The 26,946-nt window shown below is 46.6% G+C and overlaps 1 protein-coding gene across 10 annotated transcripts in view; it reads right to left on the reverse strand.

Moving 5' to 3' along the window:
* TLN2 (talin 2) overlaps nucleotides 1-26,946 on the reverse strand; it is a 495,231-nt gene that overhangs the window by 42,809 nt on the left and 425,476 nt on the right. For 9 of the 10 annotated variants that reach the window (XM_024997998.2, XM_024998001.2, XM_024997999.2 and 6 more), the window contains 6 exons: nucleotides 25,672-25,818; nucleotides 20,870-20,971; nucleotides 18,311-18,430; nucleotides 10,269-10,415; nucleotides 4,567-4,733; nucleotides 3,230-3,413 (listed from right to left, as the gene is read on the reverse strand). In XM_024997998.2, coding sequence (XP_024853766.1) covers nucleotides 3,230-3,413; nucleotides 4,567-4,733; nucleotides 10,269-10,415; nucleotides 18,311-18,430; nucleotides 20,870-20,971; nucleotides 25,672-25,818 — 867 coding nt within the window. The remainder of the gene's footprint in view (nucleotides 1-3,229; nucleotides 3,414-4,566; nucleotides 4,734-10,268; nucleotides 10,416-18,310; nucleotides 18,431-20,869; nucleotides 20,972-25,671; nucleotides 25,819-26,946) is intronic. The other variant, XM_024998003.2, reaches the window with a different exon arrangement.

Here is a 26,946-nt window from a genome sequence, read left to right on the forward strand (position 1 = left end):
AGGAGTCTGGGTGGAAATCCAGAATCCACGCTTGAAGAAGTTCCCTGAGGGAGGCAGATACTGAGCCAGAATGCCGAACCCAGGTACAGTCTATCTGGCAAGTTCAGAAACATGTCCTGGCTGACAGCTCTGCTGAAAAGCTGTCTGTTAAAGGATGAAGGCAGCTAGGCAGACACCCTGAGAGGCAAAACCACTCACCTGTACCCAGAACTGGTCACCAAAAGCACTGCGAACAAAATGCACGCCCTCTGGCCTGGCCTGCAGCTCCCATAGCAGCCTGCCTGCATCCCCAAGTGGGATCCTGACCCACTCGCCATGCTACAGGCATGGAGGTCTATCTTTTTCCCCATTGGAAATCCTCCCCGACTCTGACCTCAGGGCCTCTGCTCCATCCCCTTCTCTGCCTGGACCCCAGCTTTTTTATCCTTCAGGTCTCAGGGCAAATGTCACGTCCTCAGAGATCCTACTTGACCACTTGCGCCACAAGCCCATCTCCACCGGAATGCCCTCAGCTCGCCCTGTTTTATTTAATGCACTTAGCTGTAGTATAATAGTGATAAAGTAATGTGGAATTAGTTCATTATATACCATCTGCCTTCCTCGACTGGGATGGACGCTCCAGGAGGGCCAGCCTGGACTTCTGTTGTGTCTTGCACTCAGAACAAGGCCTGGCATGTGGTGGGCACTCAGCAAATCCTCAGGCAATGAGTGGATATACAGGTGTGAACCCACATAACACTAGATGGAACTCAGCGCCTTCACTCTTCTAACTGAACAGACAACAGACCACTTCTGGGTGACTTGGAATCTCAAGTACCAGGTGTCCTTAGGAATTCCATGATGCTGGGTATGACATTTAAGTCTTCTGGGTCCAATAGCTACAATAACAACTCCTAATTCTTACAACAGCAGCTTCCCTGCACAGAGGGCAGTGTTCCAGGTGCTGAGCCAAGTACAATGCACACGATCTTATTTAACCCTCATCACTACCTTTTCAAGTGGGAACTACAATAATTGTGTCCATACTTGAAGAGCCTGGGATCAGCTGGATTGGGATTCAGACTCTGGTCAGCGTGATGCCAAGGACACGGTCTTCACTTCCACACTGTATTGGGCTCCTGTGGCCCTGGCTCCTTATCTGCAAATGGGGTGAGTAGTGCTAGCTGCACCCCCCTCCACCCCCTACCACACTGCCGGCAGATGAACCAGGTAACAAATGTGAAAACATCTTAGAAACACTAGCGTCCCAGACACTGCAAGCACAGCCAGGCTGTGACTCCCAGCCTCCCACCCTCTCCATCTCGTGGCTTCTCACCCACAGAGTGCACGAACCTCTGCCAGACTCTAAAACCACAGGGCAGGCTGGGTTGTGACGGGGCTCCCGAGGAGGGGCTGTGGTGGGGACCACAGGGGAGAGGCAGAGTGGGCAGTTGTGCTGCTGACACCTGGCACAGGCTGTCCCCTCCCAGTCACTGGACACTGACAAGGAACAAGTGGGTGTACCTTTCAGACAGGGCATTTTGCACTGGTGGTCTCAAAAGAAGATGGGCTCTGGGACATCTGGATCATTTGGGAGTTAAAGACTAAGCAATTCGATACATTTTGGATTTAAATCCAAAGATCTAAATCCTCCCAGCTGATTCATTCCAGGTTGAGCCAGGCTCGGGTTCCAACTGCACTCATGCATTTTCTAGCTTTTCCTTCTTCCATGCGGGTAAGAACAATGCCCAGGCAGAGACTTCTGTGAATGCTTTGAATTCCACAGGGCAGTCAATCTGGGCTCTGATATTATCAAAGAGAAAGCCAGCACAGGAGTAAAAAGCCAACACATGGAATGTTTCCTTCAAGGGGCTCCACTCCACTGGAAGATGTCAGGAAGGGAGGGGTCACAGCCGTGTGGGAACAGAGCTGGTGGTCTGGTTGTATTCATCAGCACAGTAGCTGTCATCAACTCTGGCACAGGACGGAGGGACCCTTCGTCTCCAGTGATGTCCAAATGGGCCTAACAGGCTTGTTGATTGAGTATAGTTCAAGCAGTGGAAACTGAAGTGTTCACCATTTGATGGTGCTGGGTGGTGAAACAACAGAGGGATATTTAAATTTTGCATTCAGGAATGGGAAGAATCCATCAATGCTGGCCATGGTTGGCTGTTAGTTCAGCAAGAGCTCAACTACTCTGTTGGGCATCCACGATGTGTGGAAGCTGTGAGTTTGTTTCAAAGATCAATAAACCATGGTTTCTGTCCTTGAGGAGTTGATGGTCTTGGCTGGGGGCTAAGGACCCAGCAGGTAACATCAGTGAAGTGTCTGAATCCGAAGCAGAGAGTCACAGAGCCTGGAGACCATCTCTGCCCCCCAGTTCCTCTCTCTCTCCCCCTTCAGAGTCAGATTTCTCAAATAGGGCATCTATACATACTGCCTCCTACCTTCAGCCTCATCTGGCCACTCCTCACTAACAGCCCTGACAGGGTGACCGCTGCCATCCATGGCGCTGGAGCTGGCTCTCACATCTCCTTTCTTGCCTCCTCGGCAGCGTCTCTGGAGGGCTGAAGCACTGCTTCCTCTTAACATCAGGCCCCTGGCTTTCTTCCCACCAGCTGCTGCCACTTCTCAGTCTCCTTGTGCATCTTTTTCCTGAAGATGGTCCAAATGATGGGTTCCTCAGCTTTGCCCTGACCCCGTCTCCTCATTCTCCTCTGTGGCTGTGGTCACTGTTTACTGGAGAACAAGCCCTGCATCCACACCCTCCAACCTGAGCCAGCTCAAGCCTACTCACTTGTTCCAGCTGAGTGTCTCTCTGGAACTTCTAATTCAAAACACTGCAATCTGAATCCATCTGCATCTCCACCCAGGCCAGGCCTCCCTCCAGGGAGCCTCGGCTGGGTACCGGGAGCCACTGTCCATTCACTGATGTAGCCTGAAACACACGGTTGTCCTGGCCAGCTCCCTTGCTGTTATCTCCAAACACTCAGCGTGACCAATCATTTACCAAGCCCAGCAGAGACCTCCTTACAGATTCCTCTCAAACCTGTGGGCATGTATCCATTGCCACAGCTGCGCTACAGTCCATGCCACGATGCTGCCTGGATAACTGCTTCCTACCAGTCCCTAAACCACAGACGCACCCACATACACACTGTCTATTCCCCAAGTTCCTATTTTGCCTTCAGTTTCTTCTAAGACCTCTGCATAGAGTCTGTGGGAACATGAGGCCTGACGACATGCCTACCTGGGTCTCGGGGTCATCAGAGCCCAAGCTGGCGGCCCCCAGCTTGACCACCTCAGCGAGCTGGGTGATGGTGGCTGCAGAGGACTGAGCTGCCTGGGCCAGCTTGTCTGGAGTGGACGCAGCCCCCGACACCAGCAATTTTGTGTCTTCCACCAAGGCCTTGGCTGTCTTCAGAATGTTCTCCCTGAGGGGAGGGAGGGCAGGGGAGGGGGGCAGACAAAGGGTAGACATTGGTCACTGGTAGTCAGGAAGAAAAGAAACCCTGTGTGTGTGTGCTCAGTCATGTCTGACACTTTGCGACCCCATGGACTGTAGCCCGCCAGGTTCCTCTGTCCATGGGATTTTTCAGGCAAGAATACTGGAGTGGGTTATTTCCTACTCCAGGGGATCTTCCCGACCCAGGGAATGAACTCACATCTCTTGTGTCTCCTGCATTGGCAGGTGGATTCTTTACAACTAGCACCACCTGGGAAGCTCAGTTAGGAAGAAAAGAAATCCTCCTAAGGGCTTTTATTAAAGAAGAGAAGGGATCCAGTTCTCCTCTTGTAATAGGAGGCTTTCATCTCCATGTAAGAGAATTAGGATAGAGGAGAGGAAAGTCAGCTCAGAATTCCCAGTCAGTTAATCGTAAAACTTCAATTACAGATTCAGGGCTATCAGTTTGGTCCCCTTCCCCCGCCCCGTACCTTCCTCCCCGTGGTTCCTAGTGGCCCTGAAAATACTTCATAGCGACAGGGGGCCGTGAGGACACATGGGCAAGGGGACCTGGACATCAGAGCCCAGGGGGCTGAGTTTTGGAAGGGGTGACGGGGCACTGGGAATCACCTCCCCTGCCCAGTCTTGGGGCAATGGAGAGAGGAAGAAAGGTGCTGGACATGTGGCAAGCACACGGGGGGATATATCCAGCAGCAAACGGAGACCCTAGCACCAGCCTCCGAAGCAGAGTCTGAAGAGCCAGCCTGGGAGAGACAGCAGGCTTGGAGCTTCACTCTCCATTTAGGTAGGAGGTAAATGCCTGCCCAGGCCACTCCCAGTCCCACTAGGGTTAGTGAAAAAATCGAGGGCATAGCTTTTTAGCTTAGAAATAAAAAAAAAGACGAAAAAGTTGGAACAGACTGGATGTAGGCTGTGAATGGCAGAGCTGGAACACAATTCTGTTTGCAGTTGAGAAAAGGCACTTATTTGGATTACGTGGTCCATTTCCCCCACTTGAACATCCTTGCGAAATAAAAATGCATAACCATATTTCTGGATGTTGGTCAGCATCTCCAAAGTCCATCAGGCCACAATGAACGTCTCCCTGTCCAGGAGCCCCAGGATGGCTGTCACTCCCATACCTGTGGTCTGCGAATGTCTCGTTGTTCTCTGCATTCAAGGTCCCTGCAGTCGCAAACATGATGGTGGTGTCCAGGTCGGCAATGATCCCAGATACGGCAGTGGCAGCTGTGATACATGCCTGGGTCCCCTTGTTCCCAGCCTGGAGAGCGGACAGCACCAAGGATACCTGAGGGCAGAGAGGGAAAGTCAGTGGGCGTGGAAGATGGAGAAAATACAACCCCAAAGTTTAAAAGCTAAAAAAAAACGACCACAAAGAACACAAAAAATAGAAGAGGAGGAAACTCTTCCAAACTCACTTTATGAGGCCAACATTACTCTGACACCAAAACCAGGCAACGATACCACAAAAAAAAGACAATTACAGGCAATATCCTTGATGAACACAGAGCAAAAATCCTCCACAACGTATCAAGAAACTAAATTCAACAAAACAATAAAAGTATCACACACCATAATCAAGTGGGAATTACTCCAGGGTTGCAAGATTGGTTCAACATCCAGATATCAATGTGATATACCACATTTACAAAACAAAGGGTAAAAATTAAATAAGTCATCTCAATAAATGCAGATAAAGCATTTGACAAAATTCAACAGCCATTTATGAAAAACACTCTCAACAAAGTGCATATAGAAAGAACATATATCTCAATACAATAAAGGCCACATACAACAAGCCGATAATTAACATTATATTCAAAGGTGAAAAGCTAAATGCTTTTCTTCTAAGATCAGGAACAAGACAAGGATGGCCACCCTCACCAGTTTAAGTCAATACAGTAGTAGAAGTCCTAGCCAGAGCAGTAAGACAAGAAAAAAAATAAAAGGCATTCAAATTAGAAAGCAAGAGTAAAATTGTCCCTATTGGCAGATGACATGATATTCTATATAAAAACCCCTGATGATTCCATAAAAAAAACACCAAACTTTTAGAACTAATAAATGAATTCAGTAAACTTGCAGGATACAAAATCAATAAAAAAAAACCTATTGTGTGTCTGTATACTAATAATGAACCAGCAGAAAGAGAAATTAGGAAATCAATCCCATTTATAACTGCATCAAAAAGAATAGAATACTTAGGAATAAATTTAACCAAGGAGGAGAAAGACTTGTGTACTGAAAACTATAAGAAGTCAAAGAAATTGAAAAAGGTACAAATAAATGAAAAGATATTTTGTGCTCATGGATTAGAAGAATATTGTTAAAATATCCATACTACCAAAACCAATATACAATTTAACACAATGCTTGCCAAAATTAAAATGACATTTTTCACAGAAAATGAACAGTCCTAAAATTTGTATGGAACCATAAAAGATCCAAATAGCTAAAGCAATCTTGAGAAAGAACAAAACTGGGGGCATTATGCTTTCAGATTTCAAACTAAATCACAAAGCAACAGCAATGAAAACAGTATGGTAAAGGCATAAGAACAGATATGTAGATGGAATTAGAAAGTTCAGAAATGAACACATTCATATCTGATTAATTTGTGACAAAGGAGCAAAGAATATACAATGGGGGAAGAACAGTATAGTCATTAAATGGTGTTGAAAAAACTGAACAGCCATATGCAAAAAAATCAAACTGTATCACCATGATTCACCATACACAAAAATTAACTCAAACTGGGTTAAACGTAAGACCTGAATATAAGACCCGAAACCATAAAACCCCTAGAAGAAAATATAGCTGCTCACTTCCTTGACAGAGGTCTTGGCAATGGATCTGACACTTAAAGCACAAGCAACAAAGCAAAAATAAACAAGTGGAACTTGTTTACATATTGATATACGTATATATGCACATACATATGAATATATAAAACTAAAAAGCTTCTGCACAGTAAAGGAAACCACCAACAAAATGGAAAGGCAATCTACTGAAACGGAGAAAATATTTGCGAATCATATATTTGATAAACATAAATAGAACTCAAACTTATACAACTCAATAGCCAACCTCACCCCCCCAAAAAAACCCATCATTTTAAAAACTGGCAGACTATCTAAATGGACATTTTTTCTGCAAAAGATACACAGATGACCAATCAGTTCAGTTGCTCAGTCGTGTCCGACTCTTTGCGACCCCATGAATTGCAGCACGCCAGGCCTCCCAACAGGCACATGCAAAGACGCTTCACATAACTATCAGAGAAATGCAAATCCAAACCACAGTGAAACATCTATCACCTCACATTGTCAGAAAGTGTATTATCAAAACGAAATAACGAGTGTGGGCAAAGATGTAGAAGAAGGTGAACCCTTATGCAACTTTTACTGGAAATAAAAATTGGTGCAGGCGTATATGAAAAATTTTATGGAGATTCCTCAAAATATAAACATAGAACACTCATATGACCCAGCAATTTCACTTCTGGCTATGTATTCGAAGAAAAAGAAAACACTAACTCAAAAAGATATATGCACCTTCAAGTTCATTGGAAAACTATTTGTCATAGTCAAGACATAGAAAAAATCTAAGCATCCATCAAAGGACATTAGATAAAGGGAATGTGGTACATATATGCAAAGGAAAATTATTCAGTCATAAGAATGAAATCTTGCCATTTTCAACAACATGAATGGACATCAAAGACATTATACTAAGAGAAATAAATCAAAGAAGGACAAGTGCCACATTCCTCCCTTTTATGCGGAATCTGAAAACAAAGACAAAAACACACACCAAGCCCAAAGACACAGAGAACAGATCGGTGACTGCCAGCGGCGGGGGATGAGGAGGAGGAATGGGAAAAAGAAGAGAAACTTTCTGTTCTCAGTTTAAATACACTGAATAAAAATGAAACCAAAACAAAACAAATTCGATCAAATGCACAGAAACAGAGATCAGATCTGTGGTTATGGTAAGGGGGTGGGGTAGACTTTGGTGGTGGTGAGACAAGGAAACTGGTCAAAGGCAGAAACTTCCAGTTCTAAGGTAAATCCTAGGGATGCAGTGCACTAATGACGACTAGAGCCAACCCTGCTTTGTGATCTTTATAAAAGATGCTGAAGTCCTAAGAGTTCTCATCACAAGGAAAAAATACATAGACACATACACTTTTTGCATTTATAATGAAGTATGAATAACATACAGCGTTATCTGTCAACTATATGAATCTCAATAAATCTGGGGGGTGGGGAGGAGTAAAAAACAAAACAAAACAGAACAAACAGAAGAGTGAATTTTCTCTCTGGGAGTCAGTGTGGCTTGGGGTTACCAGCAGTTTGGATTCAGCAGCCTGCCCGCCTTGGCACTGCCTTTGCTGGCGACACAACCTTGGGTAGGGTGTTTCATCTCTTTAAGTCTCAGTTTTCTCATCTGGAAAAGGGGGCTATTACTTCTTACCAATCAAGGCCGATGGGAGGAATAAGTGGGGGAAAATGCATGTAAAGTACTTGGCATGTAATAAGGGTTTACTAGATGGTGCTGGAGAAGACCCTTGACAGTCCATTGGACTGTAAGGAGATCAAACCAGTCAATCTTACGGGAAATCAACTCTGAATACTTGTTGGAAGGACTGATGCTGAAGCTCCAGTATTTTGGTCATTTGACATGAACGGCCAACTCATTGGAATGGGAAAGATTGAGGGCAGAAGGAGAAGAGGGAGTCAGAGGATAAGACGGCTGGATGGCATCACCGATGCAATAGACATGAACTTGGGCAACCTTCGGGAGATGGTGAGGGACAGAGAGGCTTGTCCTGTAGTCCATGGGGTCACAAAGGGTCGGACATGACTGAACAACAGAGGGCAGGTGCTACTTGATGATAAAAACCACAAAAAGGGTTAAGGGTCAGGCTCCTATGAACAGTGTGGCTGTTTCTGTCCCCACCGATCAGACTTTCTGTAGAACAGCCCTCTGCTGACACTTGTCACTCCTTCCCTTGGCTGCCTCTTGACTAGAAATTCTCCAGACTGGACCTCAGAGGGGCTGGAGCCCAAAGAGGATGCCTTCCTTTAACCTCTCTACTCCACCACTCCCTTGCGTCACCACCTGCCACCAGCATACTCTTATGCTTCTAGAAACATTTCCCCCACAAGGCAAGCTGGATCTGCCCCACCCCTGGGGATGGCTCTTCTGCCACGGTAGAGAGGAGCTGAGCTCCCTTCACAACCACCTCCTATCTTCCAGGCCTCCCTCCATGTTCCTGCCACACCAGCCCCCTCCTTCCTTCTCCAGCCACCTGCTGTCTTCCTCTTATGGGTCTGTCCTCCTGGCTGGGGATGATCACACAGACATACCTAGACAGGTAAGGATGGTGCTGGGTGGAGATGGGAGGGCAGGGAGATGCAGCAGGAATCTACCCGTAAGGCTAGATGCTCTGAACAAGCCGACTCCCTGCCTCTGATCCCTCTCCCGGCATCCTGAGTCAGGGGTACTCTGCTTGGAGAAGCAGGAAGATGGAGGGAGGCCAGCTCAGGAAGATCAGCCTGCGTGGCCACGCTCACTGGCACCTTGCAACTTGGACCACCTCCTCCCCTCCTTCATGCTCCTATTCCAAAGTCTCCTACAGGGGAACTTGGCAGGAGTAACTTCAACAGGAAGGGCTTTCAAAGGAGGGAGAACGCCTTCCTCGAGCTGAGAGATTTATTTCCTTGTCCTGGGGAAGCCTGGATAGTCCTGTGGGCTGCGGGAGACCGATGCCTGACCACGGTGAGAGACCACGGACAGAGGAGCCTCTGTCCCGGCAGCTTCAGGGGGAGGGTCCCCTGTGCACCCCTCAAGTCCCGCTGCCAAGCTTCTCAACAGTGCGGAGCTCTCTGTCCTACAACCCAAGCGAAGGACAGGGAAACACCCGCTAAGCACGGGTGCTGCTGCCGGCACCCCACGCGGCCTGTACAGCAGCGGCCCTGAAAAATAACTCCGAGAAACCAGCCAAGCAAAACCGTCAGCAAACTGCAGGAGGGTCCAGGAGGAACGGACATTCAGAATGGGGTGCTGTGAACCAGGGAAAACCTCCCAGAAGAAGGGGTGTTGGAGAACAGAGTTAGGGAACAGTGGTTGAAATCAATCAAACTTTGAATGGTGTGCCTGGCATGGTGCCAAGCTCTTTGACACTCATCACTGTATATAACCTGCATAACCCCTGGGCCAGGCATTCTTCTTCTTCATCCTCCCTTGACTGACAAGGAAATCAAGGTGTGGCAGGGGAAGTAGCTTAGCTGAGCCCTATGCTCTCTGCTATGAGAGTCTGTCTCTACAAACAGCTGCCCATAGAGTCAGGAAATGTCCTGTGGCTCCTGTCCCCCTTCCTCACTGTGTGAACTTGGGAGGCTTAACCCTGCTGACTGCACTGTCTCCTCTGGAAATAAACAGGTTACACAAGAGGAGATGTGATCCTTCTTACCTAGTCTCAGCACTTGGGAGCCTCCCTGAAAAGGGAGGGTGGGGGCAACCATGTCCCCAGGGGCTTTAGGAGAGGTCCTGGCGCTGACTGTGACTTGGACATGGTCTGACCAGTCTATCCATAGGAGAGCCCATCAAAGTGACCACCAGGGCCCTGACCTCGGTGGGACAGTCCCTCCGTTTCTCAGGACGACGGATCACCCCCAGCTGCCCTGGGGAGACCCTGGGTGGGAGGGAAGACATCTGGACCTGACCGGGCTGGCTGGTTTTGGGCTTGGTTGCCTGGTCTGTGCCTGGGCACAGCTGGGTGCCATCGTGCCCACCTGGCCTGAGGGCTGCTCCTTACCTTCTCTGTGACAGCGCGGGCACACTCTATCAGCTCCCTCTTGGTGTAGCTGTCCGTGGGGCACACCTGGAGGGCCCCCGCCTTCTGCACCAGGAAGATGCAGCCGTGGCCCAGGTCCTGTACGCGAGTGCGAATCTGGAAGCCGATCTGTGGAGGCAAGTCCGGGGTGGGGAGGCGAAGTATGATGGCCCTGCCGTCGAGGTCTTCCCTCCATGGAAAATTTCTTCTATGTCCTAGGGGAGCCTGGCTAGGAAAATTCCACTGCTATTAGGAGCCTGTGTTTGGTGAACTATGGAATTTGGTTGGGTTTGCTTCCCTTTTCAGAGACTGTAAAATGCCCACAGTCCCCAGTAAGCAAGCTTGGTAATATTTGTTACCTTTTCTGCTGCATTGCTTATCTGTATCCTGAGCCACTAAGTAAGAATGTTAATTAGATGAACTCTGTGGGATTATTCATTCAACCCGTGTTTATTGAGCCCTTCCTGTGTGTCAGGGCCTCTTTGAAGCAGGCAAGGCATTTAATTTCATTGATTCCTCACAAAAGCCTGGAGAGGGTAATTAGAAGTTCAGAATATACAGCTTTAGTATAAAGCATATTTTAAAGGGTTCAGATTCTTACAAAATTGCTATGTTTGCCAACCAGAACACCTTTTTTCCTCAGCTGTACCACGGAGTGAGAGCAGCCATGCTGGGCCCAGGCTTCCTTTCCAGCAAGCCAGGTTGAGGTTTCCGTAAAAAGTTACACTTTTAGAGCTGCTGGCCCAGCAGGCATGCATGCTTTTAATGACCTCTACGTTTGTGTGATCAGAAATGGTAATTTGCTTAAAAAAAGCCAAGTAAGCTCCATTATGGATAAGGTGCCAGCTGTCTCTTTGTGGTGTAATAAATTCCACCTCCATTTCCCAACTATGGTTTTTCTAGTAGTCATGTACGGATGGGGAAGCTGGGCCCTAAAGAAGGCTTAGTGCCAAAGAATTGATGCTTTTGAAATGCTGGGCTGGAGAAGACTCTTGAGAGTCCCTTGGACAGCAGGGAGATCAAACCAGTCAATCCTAAAAATCAACCCTGAATATTCACTGGAAAGACTGATGCTGAAGCTGAAACTCCAATACTTTGGCCACCTGATGCGAAGAGCCAACTCATTGGAAAAGACCCTGATACTGGGAAAGATTGAAGGCAAAGGAGAAGGAAGTGACAGAGGATGAGATGCTTAGATAGCATCACTGACTCAGTGGACATGAATCTGAACAAACTTTGGGAGACAGAGGAGGACAGAGGAGCCTGGTGTGCTACAGTCCATGGGATCGCAAGAGCTGCACAAAACTTAGCGACTGAACAACAGCAAACTATCTCCCAAAGTTTGCATTCTTCTGGCTCTGTTTCACAACAATTTTCATTTTGGTCTGATCAATACAGCCCAAGTAAGCAAATGAACACAGAACAAAATACCCCTAAGCCAAGTGTTATTTTCAAAAATCCATCATAATTAGAAGCTGAGTGCTTATCCTTCCAGCATCTCTCAAGAAGAGTTACTCAGAGAGTCCAGGTTTTATGACTAAAACCTGGGAACTCACACACCTGGGAATTTGAGCTACCTGGGTGCAGTCTTTCAACATTATCCCGTGTGTCAGAGTTTAAGAAAGGGTGATTCCGGGGAGTGAGGAGGCTGCACTGCTCACTCTGTAAAAGACAGACATAATGCTTTCAGGGGAAAATGTTATTTCCTTAACCCTCTGAGGCCCAAAGGATGTTTAAATCCATTTGGTAATGCATTCTCCTGCCTAGGAAGTGAGCTTCTGCTCTTTGGGGTGTCTTCTAATCACACATGAGCAGGTGCTACTAAAGCTCTGTAATTAGGCAGGGCTTCTTGCTGATCGTCTCCACATGGAATGAGACACGAGCATCAGGCCAGAATCGTGCAACCAGATAGCTCTGAAAACACATCTGGACTAGTGCAGCATCAAGGTCACCATTGAGAACGAGACAGGCTTGAATTCAGCCCACACAGTGGCAATGCCATTTAAGTGCATCTCTTTGCTGGGCATGTCTGCTGGTTTAAACATAAGGTCAACCTGAAGCAGGGGGATGCCCCAGTAAAGACTATTCTCAGTCTAGCTCTAGAGGCTTTTCAGACCCATATGGTGTAACCCTAAGTTCTCAAGAGTCAGAGCAAGGGACTTCCCTGGTAGCCCAGTGGTTAAAAATCTGCCTGCCAATGCAGGGGACACAGGTTCAATCCTTGGTCCAGGGAGATTCCACATGCCAAGGAGAAACTAAACCTGTGTGCCACTACTGAGCCCTAGAGCCCATGCTCTGCAACAAGAGAAGCCAGTGCACCACCACAAGAGAAAGCCTGTGTGTAGCAAAGAAGACCCAGTACAGCCAAAAATAAATAAAATTTAAAATTAAAAAGAAAAGAGTCGGAGCTCACCCCAAGGTAAGAGCTCTGCTGTCAAGGATGAGCACAGGTCTTTAAGGGGCAAGACACTAACAGGGAAGTCAAGTAAGGGGGGGATGGAGAAAGAAACAATCACAGACTTTCAAAATAAACAAAGACCTCATGAGTTCAGTCTTCCCATTTTACAGATGAGGAGACTGAGGCCCAGAGAAGTGCTGTGATTAGCCCAAGATCACACAGCCAATCCCTCACAAAGCCAAATGACAATCTACGTCTTTCATCCCAAGCATGGTGCACTGTTCATTAGATCAGTGTTTTTCTAATTTGATTTTTTTTTTCTACTTAGCAGAACCCTTTCCCACTCCCCAAGAAAATCTTTCATGGAAACTCAACATCTAAAACTTAAGGAACTTGTTATTACTATACTCTTTCTTTGGAGTTAAAATTTATATTCTTGACTCAAAAAGTCAACAGTTGAGGCTAAGTGATCCAAACATGGGATTATAAAGACCAGTTACTGCCTTGGCCCCCAACTTGTTTCTGTATTTTGCCCTGCTTGCATGGTGTGGAGGATACTCGCCTGTGCATAAAGCAAAAGGGGAGCATTTTCTTACAGATCCCTGGCCACCCCAGACAGAGCAGATGCCGTGCCAACCAGAGGCCAGCATAAAACCACCCATGCCCCAGGGCAAGGCAGGGGGGCAGCAGTGTATGTTTAAAAAGGGAAACTTGAGTCAAACGTGCAGAACTTCCAGAGCACCAGCTGCTTGAGGGTTCTAGAGAACGTGGTGTGAGGCTACGGTGCCAGAAAAGACCTGGTTTCCAGAAGAGCCTTCTCCAGGCACCTCTCCTGCTCCCTGTACAGAGCTGAGCCTGGGCTTTCCGTTTGCAGAATGACAGGGCACTGGGGCAACCACAGGCCACTGAAATCACTCCCCAGTCACGTGGGGGTGGGAGGGAGAAGGACCCACTCCTGAGCAGTTCCAAACCTGATATCTATGGGCTGACAATGATAAATGGTGGGAAGACACCCCCTCACCCCCCGCCACCGCAACCCACTCATGTTCTCTTAGCCCCCTCAGAAGGCTGTGCTATAAAAACACCCCAACATCCTGATGTTCAGCCTCCTTCCTGGAGATGACATCACATTTGTAGCAAGCAATCCTCTAAATACAACTATGGAGCTGGCACAGTGGTCACCAGTTAGGAAGCCCAAGGAAGACCAGCACCAGAAAGCAAAGGGATGAGACCAAATGAATTCAACAACAGAAAAGCTTTGGAGTCCTTAGTCAACTCTGGGCTTCGTCCTGGAGTCTGGGTTTGTGCTAGATCACATGACTATCTTCTATAGCCTGGTGTAGGGCAAAGAGCACAAACTGTGATCCCCACTAAACCTGGGTTCGAATCCTGACTTTTCTGTCTACACAATAACTTGTTACCTTATTACACTTGAAACATTCACTTACTGCAAAAAGTTATTTAAAAACAGGGCTTTGGACTTCCCTGGTGGTTCAGTGGTTAAGAATCCATCTGCCAATGTCGAGGACACGGGTTTGATCCCTGCTCCGGGAAGATTCCACATGCTGCCAGGCAACTAAGCCCGTGTACCTAGAGCCCTTGTTCTCAACAAGAGAAGGCACGGAAATGAGAAGGCTGCTCATATGGCACCTATAGAGTGGCCCCGCTCACTGCAATTAGAGAAAGCCTGTGTGCAGCAATGAAGACCCAGTGCAGTCATAAGTAAGTCAAATTTTAAAAGGAGGGTGGGTTCAACACTAACTATTGCAGCTGTGTGGCCCTGGGCATTTCTCAGAGTTCCTTGAGTCTCCTTCGTTTGCTTATCTACAAAATGGGAAGGGCGAATGAGTCTCGCCTTACACACTGCAGTTGAGGGAAGATGGGCCAGAGCCCATCACACCATCTGTGCCATATGGATTGGATAAATGGTTCGCATATTCCTATCTGTCTCCATGGGCACACGGGTTAGTGAAGGACACCAGAATCAACACACTCAATGCTACTGCAATTTCACGGGAGGTTTTGTACTGCTGGAGGAACATCCTAAAAGGGAATGCATTTTGAAAGGCTGTTTCAGATAAGGGCTTTAAAAATGCTAAGCTTCTCAAAGCAACACTAAACTTCTCAGCAAACAGGACTAACCCCTTCCACCTCCCACCTCCCCGCCCGCAAAGTGATCCAACTCACCACCAGTGTTTATTATAAAGGAATGTTGCTCCAAGACATAAAACTTGGAGTTTGAAATTGGCAACTTGAGTCAAGCAATACTTAAACCTCAAGAAAAACCCTCAATTCCCCCATCCTGCCCAAATAAAAGTAAAATGGAGAAGATTGTGTCCTGGTTTTGTGCCTTGCGGGAAATTAGAAGCCTGGCTTTCATGAAGTTCTGGCTCTCATTTCAATTGGAGGGAGTCTAAGAAACACTGATCCATCATCTTTTACTGCCTCAAACTAAACAAAACGTACAGATTTTTCTCAGGCTTCAAGATCAATTACATCGGAAACCAGGTCAAGTGTAATTTGCCTGGCAGAGCTTGTGGAAGTTGGAAAGGCAGTAATGGATGTTATCTGACAAACTACAGTTTCTCCTGAGACAGAAAACATGGCAGGGAAAACCAGCGTGTAGAGCAGAAGCAGGGCATTGCTTTCCCACCTACAGAAAGTGTGCCTTGGAGTGGAAAGTTTTAGGGACATCGAGAGTGGACGCCCGTCCCATCTGGGGGAGAGGGCTGTGGTTCTCACCACGGGCTCATGACAAATGTTCCTGCCAGCTTTTAAGACACCCAGTGTTATGAGTGGTTACAGCAACGTGCTCTCAGACATGGCACCATCATCACTAAACCTTTCCGCAGTATTTACATTTAGAAGCCGGTGGCTCACGGGATTTGTATCTTTTTCCTTCTTTTTTTAAAAAGAGGAAGTGCAGTCGCAGTGTAGTGTTAGTTGCTCAGTTGTGTCTGACTCTTTGCAACCTCTTGGACTGTAGCCTGCCAGGCTCCTCTGTCCGTGGGATTCTCTAGGCAAGAATACTGGATTGCCATTCCCTTCTCCACAGGATCTTCCTCTGGGTCCCCTGCATTGCAGGCAGATTCTTTACCATCTGAGCTATAGGGAAATCCCTTTAAAAAGAGGAAGTGCATCATAAAATGCCAAGCTGCCAGAGGGTTTTAACTTTTCTGGAGAAGGTATTGCAGAGATGTTAGCAAAAGTTTTGAATTTTCCATGGAAAAACTAGCAGATACAAAGCTCCGGCTTGATGTTCAGAGGGCAGAGCCAGGACTTTTCCTGTCATTGTCACATTCTGGAAAAGCCCAAAATGCTGACTCAGCAGAGCAGACTGCAGGCCCTCAGTGAAGGGGGCAGCTTCTTACTTGCCCTGGATATAAATATTTTCACATGCTGTGATGTGGGGCTCTCTTGGGTATACACATAATTCCACAGTCTTGGGGAAAAAAACTACATTGCTTCAGGGATCTCCTAGCCTTCTCAGTTTTCCCTCAAATATCTGTCTGGCAAATGCACACAAAGAATTTTCCTTTAGCAAGCCACCGGTAATTTTATATTCTCTCTGCCCCTCTGCGCTCCAGGTCACACTGCTCGTGTGTCTGGAATGTAAAACACATCTCAAGATGTAACGGTAAACAGGGGAAACCTTAATGGAAACGTCAGCTGCCGCAAAGGCAGGGCCAGGATGTAAAGGAACTTGCTGCTTTGCTTTTAGCAATGAAATTTTTTTCCTGGCCTATTTTGTTTCAGTGGTCTGGGCTGCAATTAGAAAACTGTGCTTCATACACAGGGTAGGGTTGCTAGCTCATAAGAACTCAGATGTGGAAAGTGTTCTATAGATCATGAAGTCTTCACTCAGCAATGCTATTTAGGCTAGCACTGAAACTCCAGGAGTTGGTGATGGACAGGGAGGCCTGGTGTGCTGCAATTCATGGGGTGGCAAAGAGTCGGACACGACTGAGCGACTGAACTGAACTGAACTGAAACTAACCAAAGAAAAATCATGGAAATTCCATCTTTAAAGATTTCTAGAGACAAGAGATCCAAACCAAACCTCCCCCTACAATCACAGTCTCTTTTAGTTTTCAATCCTCTCGAAAAGCCAAACATGTCTTCCTTTTGTCCAACCAAGCTTTCCCTTACTGTAACAGAAGTTCCCTTATGCTTGTTTATGAAATTCAAAATTGCATGTTAATCAAATGAATTATGAGTCCAGTTGCTCTTACTAAAGGTGGGGGGGGTTCTGTTTTTTGTTTTTTAAATGATGGGCCTGTGTAAAGAAATCAAAGGAATCTTATGTGGGTCTCTGATCATTTTTCTTTCCTGGTAGTGACTTGACAGACTCATGGCAAATAGAATTATTCATGCTGCAGTCTAAAAACTCAATCATCCTAAAATCTCAAAACGCAGGCACTGTTAGAAACTAAGGTCATCCCATGCTGGATATATATGTATGCGATACATATATATGTGGTACTCCCATTTACATGCATTGTTACAACATACGTTAGAAAGTGATTTGGTTCTGGGTCTTCACTTCAGTAGTGTCGCTGGGAGTCTTGGTGAAGACATGCTTAGACCTGACTCCCAGGAGAAACAGTAACTTGGGGACACTGTCTGTCATCGGAAGGAGAAGGGAAGACCAGCCACAACCTTCTGCCTTGACAGCCTGGTACATCTCAGAATCCCATGGATGGCGTTCCCTTGTTTTCCCTGGTCCCTGAAATTCCCTCCACTGTTCTTTACTGCAAGCTGGTCTGTCTTTCTCTAGGGGGCCTTGCACTGGGTCAGGCCCCTTCCATGTGTTTAACACTGATACAGGTGTAATCAGGGGCCCCAGAGTTTCACCCACCCTGTGTGCTGGTCAACGGACCATTCGATTTCTCAGAGGTATGAGATATGGGACCTCTCAGAGAGTGGCTTCTGGAGTCAATCTTTTGCCACTTTAAGCCTCCTACAGGTATAGGTGTTCCAAGGTGAGTCTGTGTTGGCCGTTAAGGAAAGTGGCTGAGGGAAGACGGGAGGGAAGGACAAGAAGTCCACAGGGATCCAAGGACAGGGATCTGGACCAGTTCTTCAAAAGTTACCAACAATATTTGGGCAAGACTTTGTTTCACAAAAGCAGGCTGGCTACGCAGGTTTTTCTTAAGGGAGGGGTGGGTACATCCCATACTTGGCTTGTCTAATACTTCTGTGAGCCTTTGGAAAATATACAAATAATCGAGTAGGCTGCTAAGCAAGCACAGGAAGTACGAGGAGAATGGCAATGTGTGCCCTGCTCTTGGCATCAGGTGATGGGCTGGGGGACAGGAGACACGGCAGAAACTGTCAACAGAGTCCTTCTGAAAGCCCACCTCGCCAGGTGGCTCCAGCTCTATGCCCAGCAGCCTTAGGAAGGGCAGCGAGCCTGGAACACAGGCTGGGGCTGCTGGGTGTGAACCTGCGGGGTTGGCAGCAGAGGAGAGGGAACTATGCCTGGCTGTGGCTATCGGGGTGGGGTGTTCTGGAGTGGAGCTGAGCTATGGAGACTGCCGCCCCTCCCACCCCCACCATCGCCCGGCCGGGGGAGCGGGCACTAGTGTGGGTTTGCTTCTAAAAACAGGGACTTAAGGTGGCAGACCTCCTCTGGTTCCGCCGTGGCTGCTGCCAGCTGGCCCTGGAGAGCCAGGTGCCCATAGTCACTGGTCATTTGTGAAGCCAGTCCTCCCAACTCCTCCGGGTTAGTAACCGACTTAGTCATCTGGAAAAAGAAAACAAGCAAGACACAAACACACAAAGACACACAGAGAAAAGCATGAGAACCACGTGTTAATACCACTGGGAGCCAAAGGGTCTCATTCACTTTTAAGCTTGTGGCTTGCGTGTGGGGGCTGGACGCTGGAGAGCCCAGTTCAAGCAAAGCCCATGCTGCAGCCCACACGACAGGCCAGCGGGTCCTGGCTGGGTCAAGGCGACATGCTCGGGTTCAGGCTGTGCAGTGTGGAGGCCGGGCCAAGGGGTCCACTCTCTGGAAGGTGAGAGCGGTAGCCTCCACCAGCCCTGCCCTGCGGGGTCACCAGGGGAGCCCCCCCGAGAAACCACAAGGGAGCCCAGCCCTGGGAAGGGCGCACCCCTGGTCATATGCTGCTCCCAGGCTGGTCTGGTCTCTGGGGACCCAGGAGCAGGTGCCATGCCACCGAGAGAGGGCACGAGGACAGAATCATCAGGAAATCATGCCTGCAGTGATGGGTAAGTCTAACGTTTTGGTGGCAGGAACTCACAGAACACAGCTTTGTAATAACACTGCTCTGAAGAATAATGATGTTTCAGTCATAAATTCAATGAGGAGAATACTGTGGCCTAAATGGTCAAGTTCTGCCCTTTTTACTCTGAAGATATTCTATAGTTATCTTCCGCTTCACAGAAAAACTCACCTTAGTGTACTCTACCGAGCTAATGTGCTTGCTTCTGTTTTTTTTTTTTTTTTCTCCTCTGACAAAAACACCTCTTGTCTCACAGGGGCAGTCTTAAGCTGCCACCGACAGGTGCCCACGTCCCTGTTGGATCCAAGCCCTCCTCCCTCCGTCCCTCCTGTTCTCTCACTCTGGGTGACAATACTTCCTCACTCTTTGTGGCATTTGAAGTCCTTGATTTTAAAGGACTTGAAAACAAAAATCTGTTAAATGACTACACAACCATTCAAGCTGGACAGGAACGTGGGCCCATCTAAGGCATGTTTACCAGGAAATGTCACAGGCTTTCGGGTAGAGGTGTGGGTGTGCAGGAAATACACACTGCATGCCAAGAGAACAAGGCTGTGCCCAGAGCTGCTCCACGTGACCCTGCCGTGAGGAGCACAATGACCCTGGGGGCCGTCGGTGTAGGGGGCTCTCACCCCCCAGGGCTCTTCACCCCTCAAAGCTCTAGCCAGTCCACCCAGGAGCAGCAATACTGGGCTCCTTATGCGTGTGGACACCGAGGGTCAAGACAGGCGGGCTGAGAAACTTTCTTCCAGAAACTCCTGAGGCCACTGAAGATATTTTCGCCCCTTCTGTGATGCTCCCTGCTCAGAGGAGTCAGCACTGCTGGGCTGCCGGATTTGAGCCACGATGCCCCTAAGCGCTCCTGAGCAGGACCAGCTCAGGGCCAACTCCAGCCTTCTCCTCGTCGCTGAGATGGGCACTGTTCCTTCCTCTGCAGTCCAAGTCCTTTTCAACAACATTGAGCCTGGCACAACTGCAGAGTTTCTAAGAACGAACAGCTGCCGCCAGGGGAGCCTCTGTGGTCCAAGCTCAACCTCTAGTGGACACAAGACTACATGACAAAACCATCCGGAGAGGCGCCTGGCCTGATGGGGCAGGGACCACGAGGTGGCCCAGTCTGGTCCCTGCAACTCAGGCTTAGGTGGCAGCATCTAAGAGGCCATCTCTTAATTTTATCCTGTGACATCTGAGCCTTCGGAAGTTAAGAACTTTCTTACTAGGTCCTCGTATTAATGCTTTGAGGACAATACTTTTCTTTCCTTATACAACTTTTTAACCTATCAAGATAGTAGTCACTGAATCTCAATGCCATTTACAGCTAAATATCCATATAATACAATTCTGAATACATTACATTTTAGAAACAAAACAAAACAAAAAAGCCACCTCTAAAAGTTACATGCCTTCTGTTGCCAGGAGAAAAAATTTTTCATATAACCACAGTGTTTCATTTTGCCTGAAAGACTGTCAATATTGTACTATTCATTATAAGCACTGTCCAAACATTAAAATTTGATTCATCAGACAATCTCAGTTTTGTCTCCAAATGCCTTCTCTTGTACTGTAACTTAAGCGTTAAAAACATCTCAAGTTTTCTGTGAGATAAATAGGATTTTGTCCTTTCTCTGTAACTCGCAACTTCCTTCTCATTTCCTCCCTTCTCTTCGCTCCCCTGTCCTCATGCCCAACTCTCAGTCATTTTCATCTGGAGCTTCTTCATGAGAAGAGTGTCCACTGTAGCCTGAGTCCAGTGGCCTGGGGCTTCTAGACCACAGGCAGCCAGAAAGACCACAGACTGGGATGAAGCTGCGGCCTGGGAGGAACTAGGAACACAGAGGGCTGATCTCTCTGCACCACAGACCCCAGACCTGAAGATCCAGTGGTGTGGTGGGTAAAAGGGCAGCCAGCAGCGGTGGAGCAGCCCCTTTTCTTCTTACCATTTCCTGAGCTGTTACCGCGATAGCTTTGGAGTATTTAACCACCGTCGTCTGATAGTCGACAAACGTCCCCTTCGGTTCTGGAGGAGTACTTTCATCCAGCTACAGGGGAGAGGAAAAGAGCCCAAGGGTCATCAGAGGCCTGTTCATTTTTGAACAAAATGAACAAAATGTGAGCTTCATTTTTCAGAATCAGTAACTTGGGAAAAATGGAGAGGCCTGCAGAGTTTTTTGGTCCAGAGTCAACAGAATCCCCCAGCTTCTGTGACAGAGGGGCACACAAGTTACTCAGGGCACACAGACAAGGAGAGGCTCCCCGTTTGTTGGAGGAGAGTGGCAGGGCTGTCTGGAGGAATGGTGATCCAGTCAAGTCTTACCAGGTAAGGAGTATGCCATACACAAAAGGTGGGGAAGGAGTCTCAAGGAGCAGGATTAGCACTCAAGCATGTGTGGAGGTGGGTGTGAGTCGGACACATGCAGGAAGGTCAGAACGGAGAACAAAGAGCTGGGGGAGGACATAGACCCTCCATCACAAAGGGCTTTCCTAGGAACGGTGTAGCCCAAAGATGTCTATGCTCTAGAACCCTTGCTTCTGATCTACCTTGGGAAGAGAAGGAGGTGGAAACATAGGAAGAACTTGTTTATCTGACTCTAGTGCCACAAGAATTGAGAGATCAGTGTGGAGGGGAAGGGATAGAGGGTCTGCCCCTTGAAGGGCTGGAGATTTTACTGGCTCAGAAGACTTGATTTGAGACCTGGTTCCGAGACTTGTGAATGGGCCTCAAGCTGGGTATTTAAACTGGTTCTCTGGTCTTTCACTGGAAATTTCAAAGCTCATCATAAGGTTGTAATAAAGACCAACTGAGATGATACCCCATCTACATGAATGGAGTGGAAAGGATAAGCATGATAATGAAGATGATGATGGTGATAAAGTCCATGATGGTTATGAGGAAGGCAACCCATCCTCACCACCACCATCATCATGACTGTCACCACTGATTGCCAAACAATATTCTAGGTGAGGAGGCAAGGTGAACAGAAATGAATACAGCAAGAGACAGCAGTGAACAGGAGAGAGCTGTGGAGGGGGTGGGAATCAGGCTGGACCTATTTAATAAAGAAGTTTGTAATCATGAAGAAAATGGTGGGATCTGCAGTAGGCAATGATCTATCTGAGATCTCCCTGGCAGCTCTCTGCTAGACAGACTTCAGTCTGGGAACACACTAGGGACCACAGAGCAATTAGGAAAAGGTTAGATGGAGTCTTCAATGGGAGCTACTTATCGTGAGCAGATCCCTGCTACAATGTGAGTTGAATGAATGTGTCACTGTAGCCTAGTATAATGTGCCTGCATAAACTGGATGTAATCGCTACTAAACCAACAACACAAACTCCAGGATAGACTTTTTTTTTTTATGTTTCTTTATCAGGAGATAGGGGGCCTCAGTGGTCAAATGAGGACTGAGGTGTGGACTCACACACTCAGTATAAATTAACTGGGCATCTCGTAAGGGTCAGGCCACGTGCCAGGAACCTCCATATGAGATGTGGTGTAACTGCAAACGTGCCCGGGTATTGGAGCTAGACGGCAGCTTAGAACACAGTGTCCACAGGCTGCCATGATGAACCTTTTCCCAGTGTGAAGACAATGAGAGCAGTAAGAACAAAGAAGTGACTATTTTAAAAAATAGGATTTAAAATTCATTTAGTTGAAAGAACTTTCCTTCATTCTGAAATTATAGTCTTTTTTTTTTTGGCGTTAACATGTCCTTTATTTTATGGAATATTACTGATGTAGATACCAAAGGTTTTGTTTGTTTTGTTTCTTTAATTACCTTCCTTGACCAAAAGGAAAAAAAAAAAATCACCCAAACACAAAAACAAAGAAAAGTGACTTGATCATAAAATCCCAAAGACTGAGACTAAGCTCATTGAATGGAGGAAAACAAGGTTTAGAAAGCTTCAGTAATTTGCCCAAGGTTACCCAGAAAGCTTATTACTTCATGCTGCTAAGTGCTGCTAAGTCACTTCAGTCGTGTCCGACTCTGTGCGACCCCATAGATGTCAGCCCACCAGGCTCTCCCATTCCTGGGATTCTCCAGGCAAGAACACTGGAGTGGGTTGCCATTTCCTTCTCCAATGCATGAAAGTGAAAAGTGAAAGTGAAGTTGCTCAGTCGTGTCCGACTCTTAGCGACCCCATGGACCGCAGCCTACCAGACTCCTCCATCCATGGGATTTTCCAGGCAAGAGTACTGGAGTGGGGTGCCATTGCCTTCTCCGTGGTAACCTATTAATTCTCAAACCTCTGTGCTTATATACAGAGAGAAAAGTCTCAAAGAGATCCTCCAGAGCAGAGGCTCTAAAAGTGTCAAGAACTGTACCCAAGTTAGAATTAACTTTGTGTACACTTGGGTTTTTTCTGTCACTCACTGCCTTTTGGAACTTCAGACAATGATTCTAATAGTATGTCAGTGTTTTAACCAAATAACCCAAGCTCAGAAAATGACATATTTATATAATATATACTTACATAATGTGTTGCTGCTTAGGTGATCAAAAGACCTGAGATATCACTTAATACAGAGTTCCCAGTGATGAGCAGGCCCGGGTGGGCTTAGCAAAGGAAAGAGACACTGTGTGGTACTTGGGATGTAAGGTCAGGGTAGATAGGAATTCAGGAGCATCAGTGAAATCCCAGTCATAGTAAGTCCCCTACATATGAAGGAAATCTATTCCAAGAGCGTGTTTGTAAGTCCAGTTTGTTTTAAACTCCAACAAAGTTAGCCTTGGAGTTAACCAACTAACACAATCAACTATATAGCACTGTACACTGTAATAGGTTTATAATACTTTTTATACAAATAATACATACAAACAAAAAATAAACATTTAAAATCTTACAGTACAGTACCTAGAAAAGTACAGTAGTACTTTACAACAGCTGGCATACCAGGGCTGGCATCGAGTGAACAAGCAAGAAGAGTTACTACTGGAGGAGAGAGAGGAGGTAGGAGATGGTAGAGCTGAAGGATCATCAGCAGAAAGAGATGGAGGGCAAGCTGCAATTTCACTCATGCCTGACGTTGATGGCACAGGTTCTGGTTCCTTGCTGGAACCAGATGCATGTTTGCAACTTGAAGGTTCATTCATATATAGGGGACTTACTGTATATACTTTGCAGAACTGAGGGGGAAAAAACCCTCTGCTCATAGCCTCGGGGGCTCATGTTATTAGCAGTTCCTAATTATTGCCCTCAGGTAACACCAGGCCTATTCCCCAGTACTTCCAAAAGAATCCAGTGTGTCCTAGGCTGAGAGCAGAGCTGTTACACCCCTGAAATCAGATAGTACAAGAGCCACTTTCCTTCTTGAAGAGCTATCACAATATGCAAGGCTCAAAGGCTATCAAAAAAGACTTCCCTCTTCTAGGGATTTATGCAACTCTTCCCTATAATAAGAGTGATGGTGAAAAGCACCTCCTAAGAAGGAAAAGATTATCATTTGACTTTCTAATTTGTACCTTGAGTTGCATTATTTAATATCGTTGGTAGATACAGGGCTTAATTTCAAAGTTTTGTTGTTCCGATTTTCTAAAAATCAAACAAGCCCACTAAGACTTAACTAAGGGCCTTGAGGAAGCGAATTCCATTCATTTCTGCCAAACTGTGCAAAGCTGAAGCATAAGAAGCCCATGGCAGAAACTACTGGAGTGCTTTGACAAGGAAGCTTGGGGTCTCTGAGGGATCCCAGCACCTCAGCCCAGCTTGGGAGCTTATCAGTCTGATAATGTCTGCATAATGTTTAATGGGAATTATCCTAATGATAGTTTCAGGCTATCATCTCTTTACAGAGATACACACCAACCAATCTTCTCTAAATTAGCAATTAAAGACCACTTATTATCCTGAAAAACCACGTTAGTGTATTCACCATTGACAATGGACATTCCAAAACACAGATGAAGTCTGCAGTTCTTGGCTATGTTATCAGAGAATGGCAATTAGATGCTGATGAAGAGTTGTTCATTCTAATGAGCAGCAAGCTGGCACGACTAGGGAAGGATTCCTTGAGGACAGAGCATGAGATACTGTCCAGTCATCCTTTCCTACTGACCCAACTCAACTGAAGGGTCACTGGAGAAGAATTGATACCTCTGACATCTCTGTCTGCTGTTCTCTGAGGGTTTTACACTTACCATTTCAGTGGTCTCTGCAACGGGTTAGATGCCAGAACCATGGGGAGATTTTTTTAAATACTAGGATCCATGTTAAAAATAAATAAAGTAAAATAGATTAAATTAAAAAAAATACTAGGATCCACCACCCCACAGAGATTCCAAAGGATTAGGGCTGGGAGAGAGTCGAGGGATGTACATTCTAAAATGCTCCCAGGGATTCCAAAGGAGCCATTTTGAAGACCAGCACTTGGGAATCACTTCATTACTTCATTTTAGAGTTTGCTCCCTACAACAACTCTATGAGATGGGCAGGGAAGGTAAATAATTACTTCCATCTTATAAGTGAGGGGACCAAGGATGCCTTCTCCATTTTTCCCCTGTGTAAATGTGGAAGGAAGGCTTACAAAAGTAATGAATGAGTAATAAAGAATAAAGAGTATGCTGGACGTTTGATAGAATATTTGTACATTAAGCAGACCCCTCAAGAAAAGAGGAGGCTTGGTGGTGTCAGCCTGGACTGCCAGCTCTTTAGATAAAAACCTCTGGGACCAAGTTCAAGGGAGATCTTGGAGGAAATGGAGTTAAGGAGTGCAGGAGGGCGTCTGGGAGCCCAGACCCACCTTGCTCATGGCTTCTGCGATGGCGTCAACCATACCTCCCACCAACCCCACTTCACTGGCAGCTTCATTCAGTGTCACCATGATGTCGTCCACGGCCTCTTTCATGAGCTGGGCGGCCTCCGTGATGGCATCGTGGGTGTGCTGTGCCTGAGAAGGAGGGGTCGGAAGAAGAAGATAATTGTAAGCTGTTTCCATAAGCAGAAGACAATGGTGCTTAATCTCTTTAAGAATTACTTCACTTTTTAAAAAAGATAACGTTAAAAAGCAGAATATAAAACTATATTCTCACTATGTAACACAAAAATGTATTCTCTATTTTTTCCTTTCCTTTTATGATATTTGTATACATTTCTTTGCCAGGTAAATAAAAGCCAGAAGGACAAATAGAAAAAAATCTTTTTGGAATCAAAATGGAAAAAACCCCTGCAATTTCAACCAGCATCTTATGACTAATTTTATGTTACTATGTCTAGGGTGGTAGAAAAAGAATGCCACAGATTCCCTAAAATACAAATTGACAGATTTAATAGGAAAAGAAAAATGATATAAATAAAAAATGTGTTCACAACCAACACTGCTGCTGCTGCTGCTAAGTCACTTCAGTCGTGTCCGACTCTGTGCGACCCCATAGACGGCAGCCCACCAGGCTCCCCCGTCCTGGGATTCTCCAGGCAAGAACACTGGAGTGGGTTGCCATTTCCTTCTCCAATGCGTGAAAGTGAAAAGTGAAAGGGAAGTCGCTCAGTCGTGTCCGACTCTTAGCGACCCCAAGGACTGCAGCCCACCAGGCTCCTCCATCCATGGGATTTTTCCAGGCAAAAGTACTGGAGTGGGGTGCCATTGCCTTCTCCGACACAACCAACACACTTCTATTCAAAGTTACCCCACACACTAGAATTCCATTTCTATAAACACGACTGGATTATGGAAAAATAAGTACAGACAGGAGAGAGAAACCTGCAAAAGGCTACATGGGCTTTGAAACTGAGTCACACATTATATTTACATGAGGTTGGAGGATGAATGGTGAAAGTTCTCCAGGGACAGACACTCTGCAGGCAAAGCTGGAGTGCTCATGAGTTCCCCTAGACAGTCCTCAGAGAAGCTTTAACAACACGTATGCAGTCCAGAGCAGGCACCGGCGAGTAAGTGCATGAAAGGCTGAAAGAATGGTAGTGCCAGCCTCCTTAGAAAACACCTAAGTGACAGCAAGATGAAGTGGGGAAGAGCTAAGGTCCTGAGGTCAAGAAAAAATTCTGGGGCTGAAATCTGTCT

The sequence above is a fragment of the Bos taurus genome, chromosome 10 (assembly GCF_002263795.3).
Source record: "Bos taurus isolate L1 Dominette 01449 registration number 42190680 breed Hereford chromosome 10, ARS-UCD2.0, whole genome shotgun sequence".
NCBI lineage: Eukaryota > Metazoa > Chordata > Mammalia > Artiodactyla > Bovidae > Bos > Bos taurus.